The sequence below is a fragment of the Propithecus coquereli genome, unplaced genomic scaffold (assembly GCF_000956105.1).
Source record: "Propithecus coquereli isolate 6110/MARCELLA unplaced genomic scaffold, Pcoq_1.0 Scaffold55, whole genome shotgun sequence".
Taxonomy (NCBI): domain Eukaryota; kingdom Metazoa; phylum Chordata; class Mammalia; order Primates; family Indriidae; genus Propithecus; species Propithecus coquereli.
The window spans coordinates 2,355,983-2,376,824 of NW_012151396.1; the positions used below are offsets into that span (position 1 = coordinate 2,355,983).

At 42.2% G+C, this 20,842-nt stretch overlaps 1 protein-coding gene across 1 annotated transcript in view; it reads right to left on the reverse strand.

Moving 5' to 3' along the window:
* CD226 (CD226 molecule) overlaps positions 1–10,810 on the reverse strand; it is a 60,967-nt gene extending 50,157 nt beyond the window's left edge. Inside the window, exons 1-2 of the mRNA XM_012657589.1 lie at positions 10,765–10,810; positions 10,123–10,461 (exon numbers count right to left, since the gene is read on the reverse strand). Coding sequence (XP_012513043.1) covers positions 10,123–10,461; positions 10,765–10,810 — 385 coding nt within the window. The remainder of the gene's footprint in view (positions 1–10,122; positions 10,462–10,764) is intronic.
* Between the last annotated feature and the right edge of the window lie 10,032 nt (positions 10,811–20,842).

The window sequence follows — 20,842 nt, forward strand, 5'->3', positions numbered from 1 at the left end:
TATCTATTCAGCAGATTTAGAAAGGTTTTACACACATTTTAAAATTACTGCTATCAACAGTCATCCAATAAAACAGACTTGAATACCTCGAAGTGCCATTTTAGCAACAAGGTTTAACAATTTTCCCTTTGGTTCAATTCTGCTATTTTCACCGAAAACATAATAGACCATGTGAAGAATAAAAATTCAAACACTGTGTCAGCTCCAAGAAGCACAATGCCAGCAGCTGGAAATATTTCCAAGTTATTCAATGTCCATTGTTTTAAGAACCATTTCTAGGATTTAAGAAAAACAGAGGGAAAAGTTACAAGCCTTAAGTTAAATAAATATTTTTTTATTTCATTTAAATGAACAGCTATGTTTCCTGAAAGATAATAAAAAGATATTTTGAGAAATTGGATGTCATAGGCTAATGGGACAGGAAAAAAACAGTCTCATTTGGGGACATATGCTAACATTACCAAGCTCTATCTCGGAGACAATGATTGAATTCCCTGGCTGTTTCTCAGATGAAAAATGGTACACATCCAGTTTCTAAAAAGAAATAAAAATACTCTGCTAGTGGATGACGTTAAATTTTCCATAGCCGTGGGTCCTTTATATGTCATGAAGGAAATTACCCTATCCATGCAGAGTACACGCACACACCCCTTCACTGTGCAGTTCTGGAAATGTCAATGTTAGTAACATATAGAATTTCATGTAGCCTGCCAAGAAATGGGACAAATAGGTTTTTAAGAGCTAGTCTGCTGAAACGAGAATGTTAAATTTCTTAAGCATTCTACTGGCAAATTGTGCACTTAAATGCTCACAGAATTCACACCACACTTCATTCTTATTGGCCACAGTCATCACCCCACTGAAGCCAGCAGGTGTGATGCAGGCAGCCACTTAAAGTGCTGGTAAATGTGACGACTAACTGCACATTTCTTCTCCGTCCTTGGAAACCTTCTTATATCAATATTCTGTGAAACAGGGTCTTTCTCTTGAGACAGATTACGAAGAAGACTTCTTTTAAAAATGTAAGTTGGTTAAATCGCTGAAGTCAGGAAAAATTTTCTCAGACTGAGATTTATTGGATTGTGAATAATCTCTCAAGGGAAGTGCCAGAAGCCCCATCAACTGAGTTATTTAATTAAAACTATTCAGGAGTAAGTAGAAGAGATGCCGCCTGGGGGAATAATTTCGCATTGATCCCTGAAGGATTGACTTGATGGTCTTGAAATTCTTAACGGTTTCAAAATCGTAAATGTCTTCAGAAACAGTCTTCTACCATTTTCTCAAAGGAAAGGAAAAGCCATCCTCCCTGCGACCTCCACACCCCGTTAAACTGAACAAAAACAAAAACCACCAACAAAAAGCATAGCTTAGAAACCAAACCTTTTTTACTGATGCTAAATAAACTGTCACAAGACAGCATTAACTCACAGAGAAAGCCACAGAGGAGCCCAGCATTGGTAAACAGAGCTTTACAAGCCGAGAGCTTCATGTTTTCCTCCTGTCTTCAGTTACTTGTTTTCTTTTCTGTTTGTTTCTTTGAACATCCAAAATTCAGCATTGTTATCTTACAAAATGCAAACTACAATCTTATGTTCAGTCAATAAGGTGATCTGTCAATGGGTAAATTCCTGTAAGGTTTCTCTGAAGGTCACTCACACCTACCCGCCAATCCTACCATGACGTTTCCCAGAGCAAGTACTGGAGAGCGAAGCCCACTCTCTGTAGCTTTCAACCTTTGATGAGAGGAATTTTTTAAAAAGATCACAGAAGCCTAAATGGTCCAGTGGGCTGAACATGTTCCACAGCTATTCAGATGGGCGCCGAGGGTGGTAGGACGCCAGCTCTTACTCATACCTGAAGCCACAATCCCCACCCTACACCAGCACCCACACACCACCAACACCCACTCTGAAGCGGAAGCATGTTCCTGATGTGGCTGACAGCCTTTCAGTGCTGGGTAAAGAGCAACTGTGGTAAAGGAGCAGTGGAAGAGGTGTGCGCTGTCTCGATCACAGAACTGAAGGAGGGAAAACCAAGAACTGCGTTGTCTCCAGCTAGACTAACAGGGGCCATGGGAGAATAGTTGCTCAAAAGCTTCAGCTGCAGCCCATCCTCTAGTGATTCAGCTAAGTATGCCCCTACCCTACAATCATTTTGGAAATAAAAATGTTGAATCCAGGAAGGGTAGACTTTGTGTAAACAGAGCAGTTGCACACAAAGATTGCAGCCAATTCCACCCCTGCCCTGGGTTGCCTGAGTGCATTTTTGAACAAGAAGAAAGTAAAAGTTTCCTACTGGATTTTGCTACAGCTAATAAGTGTAAAAGATCGAGTTGTCTTACAGGGCAAAAAGGTAGGTAGAGTTAGTGGAGAGCGGCCTAAGCGTACAGACAGACAGACAATATTACTCCCCCAAAGCATTAGCTGTGCTTGTACATTAATTCGACTTTATCAGCCATTCAATTGTTCAGTTCAACTGTGTATACACATATAGTATGATCTTGTTTTACAGAGGTTTTTTTTTTAATTTCTCTTTTTTTAAAATTTTTTACCATGGAGCTTTACCCCAAAGCCTGAGGGTTGAGTCCCACAGGGATGTGTGCTCTCGAGCCTGCTCCTCCCTGGGCTCAGCAAAGGGACAGCGAGTCCATAAAAACAACCTTGGCACAGGTGCTAGTAACTATCCCACGTCCAGACTCCCATTTACTTTGCCCTTGAGAAATCTGGTGACCATAATCTTGCTTTCCGCAAGTCTTAAAATGCTTTTTATCATCTGCCTTCTTTATATACTATTTTATTTCATTTAGGAGTGAGATTTCTAAGCCTTTAAAATGTTTCTGTTTCATCCATTGACTATTTCTTATAGATATGACTTAATATCTTTTTCTTTAAATGAAAAATTGTCGAAATGTAACATTTTACGGAATGAATTTTTAGTCGTGTGTGTGTGTGTGTGTGTGTGTGTGTACACGCGGGTGCATAAACACACACATAGATATATAAAATTTTTATAACTTATTTCTGAGCTTGCTAGAGTGGGCCTGGAGAGTGAGTTCATGGCTTCATTCTTTTCTATTATTATTAATATTTCAGAATATTATGGGGGTACAAACACTTTGGTTACATATATTGCCTTTGCACTGCCCAAGTCAGAGCTACATGGCTTCATTCTTTAAACAGTAGATTTGAAATAATTTTTTTCTTATTTCTCCATCTCACTTTAAAAAAATTACAAGTGCTAGATAGAGATGCATATGATGAGGAAAGCTGAAAGAATCCACGCCAGGACAAAACAAGCTGGCGTGTATTAGTGACCCTTGTAACAGGAGAATAAGAAAGACTCTTTATCCGTGGCCTTCTTAACCCTGTTTGGAATTTCCTTTGACAGGCAAAAGTCTTTCAGACCAAGTCTCCTCCCATCACTCTCACCTGTCACTAATATATAAGGTAGTGTCATTCTCACGTTTTCTTCCTTCTTTTTGAATTTGGGATGTGCAAAACAAAAGCTGAAATGAAATGTGCAAATATCTTAAGATAGATTGTAAAATATGACTGCATGATATATCTGGCTTCCTATGCCTTTTGAAACAGTAAGTCAACATGTAAACCAAGCCATGAATTATAAACCGGAATAAACTGTATTAATTTGTTGAGCAATCCCATGTGTTGGTACAATTTTAGAAGTTTTTGTTGCTGCTGTCATTGGAGTCTTTTTTAAAAAAATGAAAATAATCTTCCAAAGTAGGTTAAACTAGAGCCAAAGCTGGCTATTTTCTAGATAATTTTCTAAAGCAATTCTCCTGGAATGGTGCTCCGCTAATCTCAGTGCCCAAATACTCTGACTTGCCTCCTTCAAGGTTAAACTCAAATTCCATTTTGTCAGGGACTCTATCCTGAATTTCCAAGTTAAAAGTAAATTCTATCCTCTGACTACAATAGCACTTATTGCTTTTTACCTGAAATTATAATTTGGGATATACAACTTTTATCATCCCTAATACTCTGCATACCATTTAGAGCTAAAATCCATGTCTTTCTATCTTCTAAACCACTGAACATTACCCCAAACACTTTCTCAGTAAAGACTTGATGAGTGAATTAATGGATAAGTGAATTCAGCTCCTGCAAATCAGCACACCCATTTATACAAGCCAGATCTGGGACACTTCCTTTTCCCAGCTTTAAATCAAAACCAGCATTAGAAAAAAATGCTGATCACGCTGGCCCCAGTCGGTATATAGGTCAGCAAGATCTTGAGATTCCCTTTCATTATGGGATTCCTCAGAACTCCTGTCAATGCTGGGGCCCCCGATATTAAAGGAACCTCTCTGGTGCCACTAAGCAGCAACATACATGTGAGAATGCATGACAACTTTAGCTGCCTTATCAGCTGTTGGGAGCTGAGGCAGCGAACAGCTGACCTGGAACTGTGTAAAGATAAGAGGCCAGCTAAGAGTGAGCGTGGATGACACACAGGAGCCTCGTCCAACCAGGAGAGAACAAAACCCTTCAAGGGAGAAAGGGAGGAATGTCTCTGTGCCCGAGTTGGGATAAGTGGACTGGAATATGGAAGGTCACAAAGTCAGAGAACGTGTGATACAGCTATTATTAATACTAAATGTGTGGAGCAAGAATACACAACCCTCCACTGTAAACATGAGTCCAACACGTCTTCTGCCCCCAAGTCAATCATTCACCTCTTTTGCATCTCCCCTGCCCTCCTTTCCTGTGTGCTCTGCATTCTTTAACACGATCGCCCTCACCCACTGCAACGTCACCATCCGGCAAGGCCTCAGACTTCTGCCCCTACCTGTTAGCACCTTCTTAGTTACCATCTTGTTCACATATGGCCGGGTGACCATTCAGATCACTTCCAAATGGGTATCTTTGATCCTGAGCTTTCTCCTGGTTTGCTGTTCCATCATTTCAGCAGTCAAAGGCTACTTTGCAACTCAATAGACCTGAAACAGACTTGTTTCCTCTTTTCCAAGCCAAGTCAACCTCCTCATTTCCCATCTTTTTAAATGAAATCACCATTTTTCAGTTCCTGGATCATAAAAATTTGGAATTGTTGAAGTTGCCCTCAACCTGACCCCCAGGCCAAATCACCTCATTCTTGACTCGGATAATTATCTTTGAATTGCTCAAAAATTGCAATTGCATCTCTTTTCACCATTTGTAATAGAAATCAGTAGATTTGAAAAAAAATTTTTCTAAAACATTTTGAGACAAATGGGAAAACCCCCTGTATAAGAAAAACACCTTGACTATGAAGTTTGAAGACCTTTGTAGCCCTTCCTAATTCTATTCTATCTCCCACCTGTCCATGTTTCAGAACTTTGCTTTTCTTTAAAGTTTTACTACATATTTGTACCTACAAATAGCAAATTGCTTAATTTTTCAAGTTTCTAAAACCTTTGAAGGAAAGGAATCATATCCCACCTATTTTTTGTAACTTGCTCTTTTCTTTCAACATGATATTCCTGAGGTTCATCTTCACTGGTGACCATAGTGATCATTCATTCATTTTTAGTGACGCAGAGTATCCTATTGTATGAGCAGACCTCAAAGTATTTGTCCATTCTGCTGATGATGGGTATTTGAGTTGCTACCAAATACTTGCTATTGCAATCACTGTTGCTATAAACATTGTCGGGAATTTTTCGGATATATGAGCAATCTCTGGGATCTCAAACAGAGTGGAATTATTGGATCATAGGATTTGGGGTTCTTTAGCTAATGACATATCATTTTCCAAAACAGATGTGATGGTTAATTTTATGGGTCGAGTTGGATGGTGTTTTTGGATGAGAATAACATTTAAATTGATGAATTTTGAATAAGCAGATTGTTTTCCATCGCATAGGTGGGCCTCATCCAGTCAGTTGAAGGCCTGAAAGAACAAAAAGACTGGTCTCCCAAATGAGAAGGAATTTCTTAGCAGCCTGCCTTTGGGCCTCCTCTGCACCATCCAGTCTCCTGGGTCTCCAGCCTGCCTGCCCACACTGAAAATCTGGACTTAACCAGTCCCCACAATTGCCTGAGCCAATTCCTTATAATAACTCTTTCCATATCTACATACACATCCCATTGGCTCTGCTTCTCTGACTAAAATAACAGCTATACCAATTTACAGTTCTGTTAGCAGTGCATAAGAGTTCCAGCCTATGGAACCCTACCCTGCCCTTGAACTCCTCCCCTCCTATAAAGCTGCAGAAAGTTTAATCTTCCAGGTGGTGAAAGAAAAAAAAATGGTTTCTTAGGTGTTTCTCTCTAAAAAATGTTCAGAGATGTCCCATGGTCTACATTATAGATTGAAGTTCAAACTCCACTAGGCTCATACAGATCTGGGCCATACTAATTTTCTAGGTTTGTCCCTAACATTCTGCTGTCCTGGTGGGCTGCAAAATTCTTTTCTTTAACACAGAATCTACTGTACCAAAGCCTTACCTGAGACCCCAAAATACCATACATTGAGCCCCGTTGATGGTGCAAGCAGGGAGAGGGTCCCACCCTCACAGTGTCTTCCTCACCCCTGAGGCCACCTCTTAGGCCACCTCTGTGGGAGCGAAGGGCCTCAGAGCCCAGTGTGAGAACCACATCCTAACCGAGGTCAGTGCCCTAGTCAAAGAGGGCCATGCTCTGTCTCCTGTGTGAACTTTACGCTTCTGCTGTGTCCTGTGTCACACCATCAGTAACCCCCTAAGATTCCCTTCTCCATCTTCTCTCCTTCCCTCGCCCCAATCTACCTTAAAACATTCCTTCCGATTCCTCAAGGTCCAGTGTGAGTTTTCCGTACCTTGAGCCTCCCTGATTCATTTTGCTGGAGTCAACCTCTCCTTCGTTTCTGGCACTTCGGAAACAGCGACTGGGTTCATTCTGGTGCTGCGACCCGGCAGCTCTGCAACCTTGGGCAAGTCACTCAACAGCCCTGAATCTCAGAGTCTTCTGTTGCATCATAGGAAAACATCTCCTCCCCACGGAGTTTCATAAGGATTAAAATGAGACGACATTCAGTCGCTTCATACAGAGCAGGCTCTCTGTAAAAGGTAGGTGGCAGGGTGTTTTGAGTGGGTTGCCCATTTTGGGGAGAATTTCTATAGTACAACTACATTTGCTTTAACTTCCTGGTAAGGCCAGAGACCCACAGGTGGCAATAACGTTCCCTATGACCCCACACACTCTACAATGGAAGGGCTGCCTTCGAAATGTTGCCTCCCAAGTCACCTCAGCATATTTTCCCACGAAGTAGGTAAAAATCAACGCAACAATTTTTACCATTAAGTTCTCTAAATTAGTTACTAATGAAGAAATACCTATCCTGCAGCAAACACACATTTTTAAGTAATTTTGTATTAGCAGTACCATGTGTCCAGAATAAGACGTCCTATCTGCTCATCTAGGCTGGAAGCTCTGAGCGGGTGAGCACCAACGGAGGTGCAATAGCCGACGTCGCCTCCTTTCAGGAACCCAGGGCACTCCCACGTCCCCCGGGTGACCCCCACGTCACCTATGTCAATAATCCCTTCATCGTTTTGAAGTTCTTAACAATCTATTACACAGATTAGGATTGCTGGATTCCAAGTCTGATTTTTAAAATTATTAAATAAGATTGTCAACTCCTGCTTGACAGTACAAGAAAACACAATATTTATAGATCCTGGTATGTTGTTATTATAATAAAGCACCTAAGGAAAAATTTAAGTATATTTAAGGTTGATTTTCAAATACAACTAATATATTTTTTAAACTATCATTCTTGATTCAAAAAACTGCAGCCCTCCAAATCTCGAAATAGGGTAGAACACTCCCACTGGCCCGAAATATCAAGCTGTTCATTAAAAATATAAGTGATCAAAAACAACAGCAACAAAATGTGACTAAGGATACTATCATGAAGAATTTAAACAAGATGGAGAGCCAGGCACCCCCTTCTCTGACTGGCCACTGACTGAAAATCTCACTGTTGTTTTATACTTATTTATTTTGTTTTAATTTCAGAATATTACAGGGGTACAAATGCTTTGGTTACATGTATTGCTTTTGTACCACCCGAGTCAGAGCTACAAACATGCCCATCCCCCAGTCGGTGTGCACTGCACTAGTTATTTGTACGTTTACCCATCCCTCCCTCCCCCCAACCTGCCCGATACCTGATGAATGTTACTTCCATATGTGCACATACGAGTTGATCAGTTAGTACCAATTTGATTGTGAGTACATGTGGTGCTTGTTTTTCCATTCTTGAGATACTTCACTTAGAGGAATGGGCTCCAGCTCCATCCAGGATCATACAAGAGGTGCTAGATCACCACTGTGTTTGTGGCTAAGTAGAACTCCATGGTATACATATACCACATTTTATGAATCCACTCATATATTGATGGGCACTTGGGTTGTTTCCACATCTTTGCAATTGTGAATTGTGCTGCTATAAACATTCAAGTGTACATGTCTTTATTATAAAATGTCTTTTTTTCCTTTGGGTAAAATTGTTTTTTAAAAGCAAGAGCTCTCTTTTCCTAACCTCAAAAATTGAGCAGGAGTAATAAATCTGCATGATAAAAATAGAAAATATTTCCCAAACTGTTCACACATGATGCTAAAAGTCCTACCTTGGCGTGGCAACCCTCATTTATTTCTCTACAGTTTAGCTCCACCTCTATCCTAACTTTCAGAAAAGGTGGAGCTACCTGTTTTTAATTGGTTGCCCTTTGACCTAATCTGGGACCCAAACCACAAAGGCTCGCCACATAAAGCAGGGAGGGTCAGCCCGATTTGCTCTGGCCTTGGTGGCTCAGGGTAGGTGTCAAGGGCTCATTCTGTTTTAAGACCCTTGCAAATTGTCTCCTTCACTTGCATGACTGATCAAATGTGGACTATACACTAAAAACTTGCAAACAGCATTTAACAGATGTCTGCACATGACAGCACAAGAGAACTTCATTGTTCAATACATAAACATTTAACTAAAGAGGTTTTGCTAATTGACACCCTGTAAGACTCAGCAACATGCACAAAATTAGTCTTGAGCTTAGCTACACCTAAGAGAAAGGGAAAACTAAACACATGGAAATGTTTCTTACCCCCTGACCATTTGATATGCCTCACAAAATACTGGAACTGTTCTTTTAGAATATGGTTCCATTAAAAGTAAAGCACTATACCAGATGTCCTATAATGTTCTCTTCTCTATGACCATAGGGCATAACTTGAGAGAAACCAGACAAGAACACACAGTCCCAAAATATTCTCTCCTTTAGACTATAAGTGATATCTAAAAATTTCATCATTAGTCATTTTGTATCAAAAGCATAGGAAATAACAAGTCATGAGAATACCGATCATTCTCTAACTACCATGGGCCAAGTTCTTTAAATATATTGTCCCTAAACCATTCAACAGGTAGAATGGCATTACTAACTCAATTTGCTATTCAGGAACCTGAGATTTGGAGGAATCAAGCAACTAACACGAGGTTGTATGGAAAGTACTGTCTATAAAACCCAAGTTTTTCTAATACACCATACCCACTCTATGTGGCCATTACTAGAAAGACCAAACTAGCAGAAAACACTCCAAGAAATCATTAGATTCTTTCCAACACAACAGTTAGCAATTCCTGAAGAAAGTGTCCTCTCTCACTAAACTTGGGCGAGGCGAAAGATGGAGCCAGTGTTTGAACTCCGCCCAGGATTCGCTGTAATAATAAGCTTAGATTCAGTGCTGCAGAAAGGACCCTCGACATCCAGGGACTGAAGTTAGTGCTGAGTGCCCGGCCAAGGGAATGGCACAGCCTCACTGGGAGGGACGTGGCTTCTGAACCCACATGTTGCCAACATCAATTTGATCTAGGCTCAAGTTAGCACTGAGACAACATAAAACCTGTACTTTCTCCCACTACATGCAAATTTGTGAGACATCTGCTCAGAAATGACAACGCATTAAGAAAAACGAAACTGATTCACAGTATCACCGCTCTGAAACAATAACATCATGGCATCTAGAAATGGAATTGGGAAATGCCACTGAAATAGGATAAAGTATTCTGTAGCTTCTCCTTGGGCTTTATAGAATTGAATGTGGTAGGTGGATTAAAAAGGAAAATAAAACTTACCCTTACCTGGCGGAACCACCTGTATCACCTTTTCCCAAGTTCCCTGTGGGAAAGTGTGAAGGAAGCAGGAATAGTAGCCAACATCAGCTTCGGAGGCGTTGTGAAAAGAAAGGGTTATATCATTGGGAGCCATCGTGGAATTCAAAAAGGAAACCCGATCAGCGTAAGGCTCCCTGATGATCACACCGTGAGTAGGGCTGAAAATGGCTATGGCCTCCCTCTCCATTAAGTTGATCTTGAACCACTCCATCTGCGTTAAGATGTCCGTGGATGGATACACGCATTCCAGAGTCATATTCTCAGCAAGTTTAACAGTCGTGTCCCAAAATATCTCTTCACAGAGAGCTGAAATATACAACATCACATTAACTCAGTTAGGCTTAATGATGGAGACACCAAATACATACCTTAGGCTTTCTAAAGACCTAGCAAGATTGCAAACTGAGATCATGGTAACAGCTGACAGTTTCTACCTTAGTCTAAAAAGGTTTACACCGCTGATAATTGGCAATTGCAACTTTTAGTTTTTCTGAACAAGTGAGAAATTATCTAAGCCACTTAAAGAGCATTATAAACTCTGAACATGTCATGCTGTAAGACCAAAAACGGAGCAAATTTTTAAAATGAAGACATAAAGATTATCTTTACCTTTGTATACATGAAGAATAGCCAAAAGGAAAGCAAAATAATCCATCTCTGGAAATCGTTTGAAAGGCTGGTCTATAAAAAAATTAATTTTTATAATGTTACATGCAGAGGCCCAGCACCATGCACTGTTTCCTTCCTCTCAGATATTATCAGTCGTGTCTTCTTTTTCTGAAGTATGAACACAGGAAAAAGGTCTTAGCTTCAAAGATAGGTTTGTTCTCACATAAGGATGGGCAGACTTGAGTTACTTCTCTCTCGGGGAAATGTCAGCTTCTTGTCAAGGTTTCATTTTTTACAAAGAGTCATTCATTCATTCAACGAGCATTTGCTGAGTGTGTTCTCTGTGCCAAATTCTGCTTTAGACAATCAGGATACAATGACACATTTAAAAAAAAAATTCTTGCCATTATAGAACTTACATTCTACTGGGAAGAGACAAAAACTAAAATAAAGTAAAAAAATATATAGTAAGTTAAAGGTGGTAAGTGCATGAGGACAAATAAAGCTGGCAAGGGGAGATGGGGAAAGAGGGGCAGTGTTTCCCTTTTAGATTGCAAGACCCAGGAGGTACTTACTCCCTGAGAGGGTGAGACAGGGCACTGAAGGGCTTAGGGGACGGCCTCATGGCCCTGGGGGCGGAGTCTCCACCCAGCGCTGACAGCCCGTGAGCATGGCTTTCCTTCCATCTCTGCCTCTTTGCTGACCCCAGGCAGTGGCTTTGGCGGTGGTGAACAGAACGCCCAAGGCTCTCCAGACACAAAAGTGTGGGGACACAGGGCACATGCAAACCTACCATTATGAGCGATTTTTTAAAAAACTTTTCATTTGGAAATTAAGATAATTATAGAGTTCAAGGAAGTTGAAAAGGCAGTACGGAGAAGTCCTGTGTACCCTTTACCCAGTTTCCCCCAGTTGTGACATCGTACACAATTATAGTCCAATATCAAAACATGATTGATAGGCCGGGCACAGTGGCTCACGCCTGTAATCCTAGCACTCTGTGAGGCCAAGGCGGGAGGATCACTTGAACTCAGGAATTCAAGACCAGCCTGCGTAAGAGCAAGACTCCATCTCTACTCTAAATAGAAATTAGCCAAACAACTAAAAATAGAAAAAAATTAGCCTGGCATGGTGGCGCATGCCTGTAGTCCTAGCTACCTGGGAGGCTGAGGCAGGAGGATCACTTGAGCCCAGGAGTTTGAGGTTGCTGTGAGCTAGGCTGACGCCACGGCACTCTAGCCTAGGCAGGAGAGTGAGACTCTGTCTCAAAACAAAAAAAAAACATGATTGATTTCTTGGGTTCATCATTGTGCTCTCCTTTCTCTTACAAAATAAAGGTTCAAGTTTTTATAAACTTTTTAGGAACATACTAGCATGTCAGTATAAAAATTATACCTCTATAAAAAGAGGAATTGTAGCAACAATCTCCAGTGGATGGAACTGGAGAACATTATGTTAAGTGAAATAAGCCAAGCACAGAAAGATAAATCTTGTATGTTCTCATTCATATGTGGGAGCTAAATATTAAAAACGAATGATCTCATGGAGACAGAGAGGAGAATGACAGTTTCCAGAGGCTGGGAAGGGTAGCAGGGAGGGGGGATAAAGTGGGGATGGCTAATGGGTACAAAAACACAGTTAGAATGAGCAATATTTGATAGCACAACAATGCGACTATAATCGACAGTAAGTTAGGATATACTTTAAAGCAACTAAAAGAGTGGAGTTGGGATGTTCCTAACACAAAAAAATGATAAATGCCTGAGGTCATGGATACCCCATTACCCTGATTTGATTCATTCACATTGTATGCCTGTATCAAAACTTCACTTGTACCCCAGAGCTATACAACTATTATGTGTGCATAAGAATTGTTTAAAAATTTTTAAATGTTTAAATTAAAAAAGGGGAATTGTATAAATGCATCTGACCCTGATAAGTGTCAGAATAAAAGGTGAGTAAAAATTGGACTAAGAAGGAACAGGAATCACTACAGACAATGCTGCCTAAATGGCAACTCTAAACTTTATGTGTGACTCGGTCCTGCAGTTTATCAGTAGGTGTCAACCACTCCGCATCAGTGTCTAACATGGGAACTGTTCCAGGGAACAGGAAATGAACAATGTAATGATATTGTAATTTGTACACATAATCGTGTATAGTGTCACCTTACGTTTACATGGCATTATGTAATATTTTCTACACGCTTTCACACCTATGATATTATTTGTGCCTCTAATTGTTTTGTGATATAGTCAAAAGAGCTATCTGTTATGTCTGTTTTGTAAGTCAGTCAATGCAACAATTGCCCCAGATTTTGCTGAGTTATGCCAGGTACCCTGCTTAGCCCCTTGGCAATCCAAGCGTGAGCAGGGCATACCCTTTCCCCTCGAGTCATACGTAATTGAGTGGGTTGGATGGATTAAAAAAGCAACTTATAATAATAAAATGTGATAATTTCTATACAAATTATTTGACTAAATTTTGTGGCAGCCAGAAGGGAATAATTTCCCAAATAAGGGATTTAGGAAAAGTTTGGTAGAAAAAGTGGAAGATAAGGGTTTGGCAATAGGCAGCATTTTTAGAAAATAGTGTGACTACAGTCTAGGGGGTGGGAAGTGACCCAAAAGGAGGCTGAGCCTGGATCGAAAGATGCTTGAATGACACATGTGAAGCAACTGAAACCTGACAATCAGAAACCAGGGTGTCTTGCCCACATCTGTGACTCCAGCATGGGGCCCAAGTCCTGGCATGAAGCAGGCTCTCGGTGACACTGATGGCATGAACACATCTCCGAGAGCAACTCAGCCACTGAGTATCTTCTGGAGGCAAGTAGTGGGGACAGTTTTGCATTTTTGAAAGATAACTTCAGTCACTGTGGAGAATGGACTGGGGTAACAAGGGCATCAAGGATTCATATCTGAGTTGGAAAAATCCACTTCATCCACTAAGTCTTAATTATGAGACTTTCTCTTAACAGGCACCAACAAAAATAAAACTACCAAACCTGGCTTAGGCTGCGTCCCAAGAATTCCTGACATCCTTAAGACAGTGACCCCCTAACTATCCCCTTCTCCCACTATGTCTTGCCTCAGATCTGTGTCCCTTCATACACACACACACACACACACACACACAGACTCAACATGCATGCTCTCACACATGCATGCACACACACATGCTCTCACACATGCATGCACTCGCACACACTTTCACACACACACGTACATACACTGCACCTGCAATGATCTTGTAACAGAGATGGGATGGCCCACAGTGCCTAAAATACTGTCTGATTTTTTACAGAAAAACTTTTCCAACCCCTGATTTACTTGGAAAGACAGACATTAAATAAAAAACCATAAAAATAAATCTGTAGTTATAAAATACATTTCATATTATGAAAAGAAAGAAATACACGTTGGCATAGAAGAGAATAACTGGGTCGGGTGGTCGGAAAGGCTCTCTCAGGAAGTGAGGTGTGTGCTGAAATCTGCACAACCAAGAGGCTGCAGCCAGATAAAGAGTGCGGCTAGGTGCAAGGACGAGCCACCTAGGTAGATAGGAGAATAGGGGCACAAAGCCAGAGACTCCTCGGGAGTTTTTCAAAGTTGTCGTAACTGGAGCAATTGAGGGGAGATGCAGACAGAAAATGACAGATTAGGCCAAAGAGAAAGAGGAGGTGAGATTGCCTTTGCCTTGCAGACCTCCTGATATGATTCTAAGAGCAACAGAAAATTAGCAGAGTCTTTTACGCGCCAGAAGGATATGATCTGATCTAAATTCCTGGAAAGATAATGGACCATCACCCACTTCACTTTCCGCACTCAACAGGAATCTGGCTTAGCGTGGGTATCCACTCCCTTCCCAACGCCACAGAGACAGGATGACACATCTGAACTGTGCCACTGAAAACTATGACTGATTTGAGAAGTTGGAGGAGCCAACCGTGGCCTGAGCTGCCCCAGAGTGAAGGAAATTATTTACATTCCATGCCAGAAAAACCGGTTTTCCTTCTCTCCTTCTCTCTACCCCCATCTCTATCTCTAGCCCTCTCACTGTGTGTGAACAGGAAAGGAGTTGCCCCAGTTTCCACAGACAGCCGTCCCCACCCCAAAGGACAGCAGCCTCAGGACAACAGGACGGCGGAGAGATATTGGAATAAGCGTGGCTCTGGATGGCATCATTGAAGAGTCTGAACATCTTGTGATAGAATAAATTTCCATATTTTACAAGACAGAAAGTTTCTGTTACCTGCACTCATTTACACCTGAACAGGTACAATTGTTCTGGCTGCTGAATGAAGATGACATTGGAAAGGAGCAAGAAGGGATATTGAACTATTCGAACACTTTTACCATAATCTGAGCAAGACGAGGATGATTCCCATGGAGATGAAGAGAAGTGCACTGACTGCCAGGATATGATCTGTCACCATATACAGATGTGACAATAGGGGTCCTTAATTCCATGTGTCCTAGGCAGAGTCCAAGCAGGAAAGCAGCCCACACCTAATGATTCAGTAGAAGAGCTTTCACAAGATAAACTACTAGAAAAGGTCATGGGAGAGCAAACAGGGGTAGAGAGACAACTCAAAGAGGGGCTTCAGGAGGAATCCGTTTCTGCCTCTAGAAGTAGAGGGTCCAGGAAGAGCCTGGACTGCCCACTGTGGAGGCCGCCTGACTAAGGCTGGCACCAGGGAGGAAACGCAGCCCTTCCCGAGATGCTGGGAAAGGTGAAGGAATGGATCTGTTGGGGAAAAAAAGGCAAATGACAGATAAGGAAAACTCATGCTCAGAGAACTGAAACTACTGCTGGCAAACAGCTTTTATGAAAAACCCACAGCTAACACTACACTCTGCGGTGAAAGTCCCCCTACGATCAGAAACAAGACGAGGATGCCTGCTTTCACCACTACCGTTCACGCTGCAGTGAAGGTTTTAGTCAGAGCAACTAGGCAAGAAAAAGGAATAAAAATAAAAGGCATCCAGATTGCAAAGAAGTAAAACTATCCCTGTGTACTGATAAACTCCTTTAAAACTCACAAAAAAACGATTAGAACTAATAAACAAATTCGACAAAGTTGCAGGATAGCAGATCCACACAGGAAAATCTGTTGTGTTTCAATATGCAACAATTACTAACAGTAAGCAATCTGGAAGGAAAATTAAAAAACAATTCCATCTATAACAGCATCCAAAAGAATAAAATACCTGTGAATAAATGAAACCAAGGAGGTGAAAGACTTTACACTGAAAAATGACAAAACATTGTTGAAAGAAATTCAAGAAGACCTAAATTTGGAAAACACATATTTAGCAAATATGTCTAAAAGAAATCTCATGGTCATGAATTGGGAAATGTAATGTTGCTAAGATGGCAATACTACTCCAATCCTCGGGTCCCAAAAGAGCTTAGATGTAACATAGCATCCTCCACTCTCGGCAGCTCCTACGACCAGGTCCTAAGCAAACTTCCTTAGGTGTGTGGGAGGCATATTGAAAAAGGAATAGTCATTGATAACAATTTGTAGGAACCCCTTAATTCCCAAGCTTTCAAGCTGACTTCGTGAAGGGATGAAGAGAACTTCAGTGCACTTGCATTCCGGACTCGAGGGACCTAGAGGTCACGGATTCGAATGAAGGGTGCAGAAAAACTTGTGGCCGAAGACAAAGTTCAGCTACTGCAACTTTGCTAAGGATGAGCTCTATTTATCAACATCTAACCAAAGACAAATAGAGACTGCACCTGAGCTATTTTTGTTGTGTCGGCAGCCATTTTTTGCATGATTTATGAAGGGGTTTTGGCTTGAGGTTTTTTTTCTAATAGAGTTGTCTGTATAAAAGAGCTTTGTCCTCAAGGAAGTCATTAATCAAAATACTATTGGATTTCTCTACTGTTAGAAACGCCTCAGCCAGCCACATGAGTCTGAATTCACCTCACAAGCTTGCCTCTGAATGCAGACTCCTAGGGGGCCGAGCTGGGCAATGGTCTTCAGACACGCCGTTTCCCTTCCCTTTAGGCTGTCCATGCAGGGAGAAGCTTCTCTGTCGCCTCAGTTTCATTGCTTTGACTACCCATAATGTGTTCTGCTTCCCCAGACGTCTCTACCGTTCCTCAATATTGGGAGGATTCCAGTCTCTACTCAATTACCCGAACCCCACCTTCCCAGCCCCTGCTCCAACACCCAACATGTGTGACGGGGACTCCATTCCTGCTCTGATACCTTTCCACACGTGCTCCGGCAACTATCTCCATGCTGGGAAACAGAAAGCCTGCGCTCAACTCTGAGAACGAGTGACTGGGGCCGGGGAGATTACAGACGTGAGGTCCTCCGTTCCCTCCCCTTGTGGTCGGATGCCAGGGTTTGACCGTGTGCCCGCTGCCGGGATGTCCTGGCTGTTAGGAGGCTCATGCTCCCGGGAAGATTTCAACAGCAGCCTGGGTTTCTGCTCCCACCCTCAATGAATCTCACTACGAGAATCTTTCCAATGAAGGACATGTAGCTTCCTCTGGACCATGATACCCTTAAAACTCTGCTAAGTCATGAGCCTGTCCCCAGAAGTTAGACAACTCTGAGTGAATGACAAAAACCTACTTCCATTCAAAGCAGAGGCTTCAGTTTGGGTTCAGTAGGGATCCTCTAGGATGGGGTTCTGTAAACTGCGGCCCTGGGCCGAATCCAGCCCCCTGCCTGACTTCCGCAGGCAGTTCAGTTGGAACACAGCCATGTTCGTTTGTTTACATGTTGTCTAGGGCTGTTTCTGTGCTACAGTGGCCAAGTTGAGTGGTGTTGAGTTGTGGCAGACACCATATGGCCCACAAAGCTGTAAGTATTAACCATCTGACCTTTACAGAAAAATTGTCCCAACCCTTGAGTAGGATAATAAATCCTTAGCTAGTAGACTTTTATTATTTAAGTTCATCCTTGCTTGGTCTCAAGAGAAGGAAAGTTTAGCTAGATAGCCCAGATGCTAGTAAATTAGCTCAATTTTCTTATTCTCAAGAACAATACTCTCAGATCTATTATAAATACTATTCTAGAAGCAGACTGAGAAGTACTTAAAGTGCACCTTTTTACTAAAAACTGTGCCCATCGCCAAACTTAACAAGGTTTGTAGAGCATCAATCGTGTAACTTATTACGGCTTTTTCCTGCAGCTCTTTCCCTGCTACATCTACTTGTCACGCAGATTTACTGGCAGCCCCCACCCTTTCGCACATGATTAACTTAAAAGTGTGAACTCGGACACATCTGGTCTTCTTTTCTGAGAAGGTTACTAACCTTGAGATGTGAGTGCTGTGTGCTCTCACTCCTCTTCCCGTCTGTGTCTTGGTTAAGGGCTTTTATCTTGTTCTGTTTATCGCGGCCTCTTAGCCTCACCCCCTCCTGGTCACTGCCAGCTCCCTTAATTAGCACTGCAGGAGCAGCAGAGAGCTTTCGTCCCACTCAGCAGCTGACTCTTCCTGTGCTTGTGAGCTCTTCTCTTCACCAGATCGTCTTAGGGTAGCAGCCGAAGTAAAGCACTAATATTTCATGAAGCAATATTTTTTGAAGTCAAGAAGCTACCTGCTTCTGGAAACATCTTTACCATTTCAGCTACTTAGACTCATTCCAAACTCAGAATTCTGTTCCCCTTTTTCCCCTGAGATTCTATAATTCAAAAAGATGCACTTCTTATTCTCTGTTCTAATGCTAAATGGAAACCACATGCAAAAACTTGAACTTGGTTTCTTTGCCTTTTCTTCCCTATTTTTTTTTCTGCAAATCAAAGCACGTCACACTCAGTAGCGTCTTAAAGTCAGGAAGCTTTCTGATCTCTGCCCATATCTAAGCGTGTTTCGGTCCTACTTTCTAGATACTTTCTCTTTTTTTCTTTGCCTCTCATTCTTAAGAACTGTCTTCACATGGTTAGCAGCTTCTATGTCTTAGACACACGACAGTTTCTTAGCTGTACCAGATGGCAAAGTTAGTTTTATTTATTCCTTCGATTTATTAGGTCATGGAAGCTTCCTATTGGTCAAACCACCATGAAGGACTGTGGCTGAGGCTTGAGTTTTTAAAATTCATAGACACACCGGGAAGGAAGGATCACATTTGGCCGATGAGAAGGCGCCTACAGTGCCCTGCACATTTACTTAAGCATCACGTCCACCAGACCACTGTTTGTCTGAAAGCTCGGAAGGAGAAAGCACAGCAATGCCTTTCAGTACACAGGTGCTTATGGAGCACTCGCTGCGGGCCGGGAGCCTCTAAAACACCTGCCTCGCTCTCGTCACTCCCTTCAGTGCCTCACTGCCCTCAAGAGAAAATCCAAACTTCTTCCTGACTTGCAAGGCCGCTGCGACTGCCCTCAGCCACTCCCTGCACTCTCATGTCTGGCAACTCTTCTGCTCACTTGCAGCCGGCACTCCGGACCCACCTAACAGTTTATCACTGGCGGACAATACTCTGATAGGGCGGGGCCTTTGCACGTGGGCTTCGCTTGCCCTGACTTCTCTTATCCCTCTGCCATCCAGCAGTTCTCAGCTCAGATGTATCTCCTGAGGTCCTCTCCCGGGTGCCCCCAAGAGTGGGTTAGGTGTTTGTCCTGGGAGTTCCCCAAAAACGCCAAATACGTCCTCACTGAAAACTCAACACATCCTCTTGTGTTGCCTGTGTACTCGCTGCACTTCTTACTAAGCCTTGTGAACCCCTTTGGACAAGGCCCAAAGTCTCATCCCCTGCACGGTCCCAGAGCCTGGCACAGGGCACTGCACACGGTGGGTGTCAGTCAGTGTCTGCTGAATGAGGATGAAGCAATGCAAGGACTTCATTTGATAGGTTTCACAGCACGTGTTCTACATTCTAGTTGCAATCCCAATTGCATCTTGTTTCTAATCTGCTGCTATTGGGTTTTGGTGGGGTTTTTTTGCCTCAACTTTCTATTTTCCCAATGAATAAGACAAAAGCAGCCTTGATCCAAACTACACACTGGTTTTGCAGGACAAACCCAAAGACAAACTTTATTGATTTGAGTCAGCTATTCCTCAGAATGATTCCGTGGGCCGTCAACTGAACTTCAAACGTTGGCTGAAACAGTCACCGTCTACCTGCACGGTACACAATGCGTGGAATGTTGTACCTACTGTAATAGTAGATGATAATCACAGCTTTAGGGTCTAGGCTTGAAAGTTTCTTCCGCCTATTCCCCGACTCACAAAATCCACATTGATACAGGCTAGGTAGTTTGCCCAAATTACTCTTTGGCAATCCCTCCCTAACTCAGTGTCCATATGCAAACATGCAGACACACACATCCTCCTCCTCATTATTACCCATATCCCATAATAAAGTTATTGCGATTATTAAGCGGGGAAGAGTGGAAACACCTTTTGTTGTTTCTCTGCAGGGGTGATCTTATCTGGTTTCTTCAGCTTGTTCTTAGAGGCTCTTGAAATCTTATCACACAAATAACAATTAGCTTTGTATAGTTCCCAAAGGAGCACAGGCGTCCCAAAACCTTGGTCCCAGGGATGCAACACTGTTCTCCCCAACATGAAGCTGCATAATTTTACTCAGCAAATAGGGGAAATGTTAAAAGATCACGTGATCAATGAGTCACACAAAACAAACAGTAAAAATAACCAGACCAGTGAAATTGCCTTATGCCTCCAGAGAACAGGTGCACGAAATGTTCCAACCAGGACAACCAATGGAGCTACAGAAGGGGCTAATTAGTGAGGCAGGATGAAGATTATCTACCACTCACAAAGAGAGGTGAACAAGATTCCTCCCTCCAACATTTTTTTCGTGACTCTTACAGGAGGCTTTTTCAACAATTGAAAAGCAAAAATATTCTTTAACCTTACCAGTAGTCGGCAGAAATAGGAAACACAGCAAAGTCATCACCTCGCTAGCGGAGCGTCACATTAACTACCTCCTGCCCCTTTTTCTCTAAGGTCACCAAGGCACCAACTCACTGCTCTAACAAGGGGTAAACAAAGAGAAAGAATTAAGCATTTATCCTGGCTTTCCTGTATAACCTGTAATTCAAGGTGACCCAAGTTTCTCTTTATAGAAAAATTCAGCTCCCAAG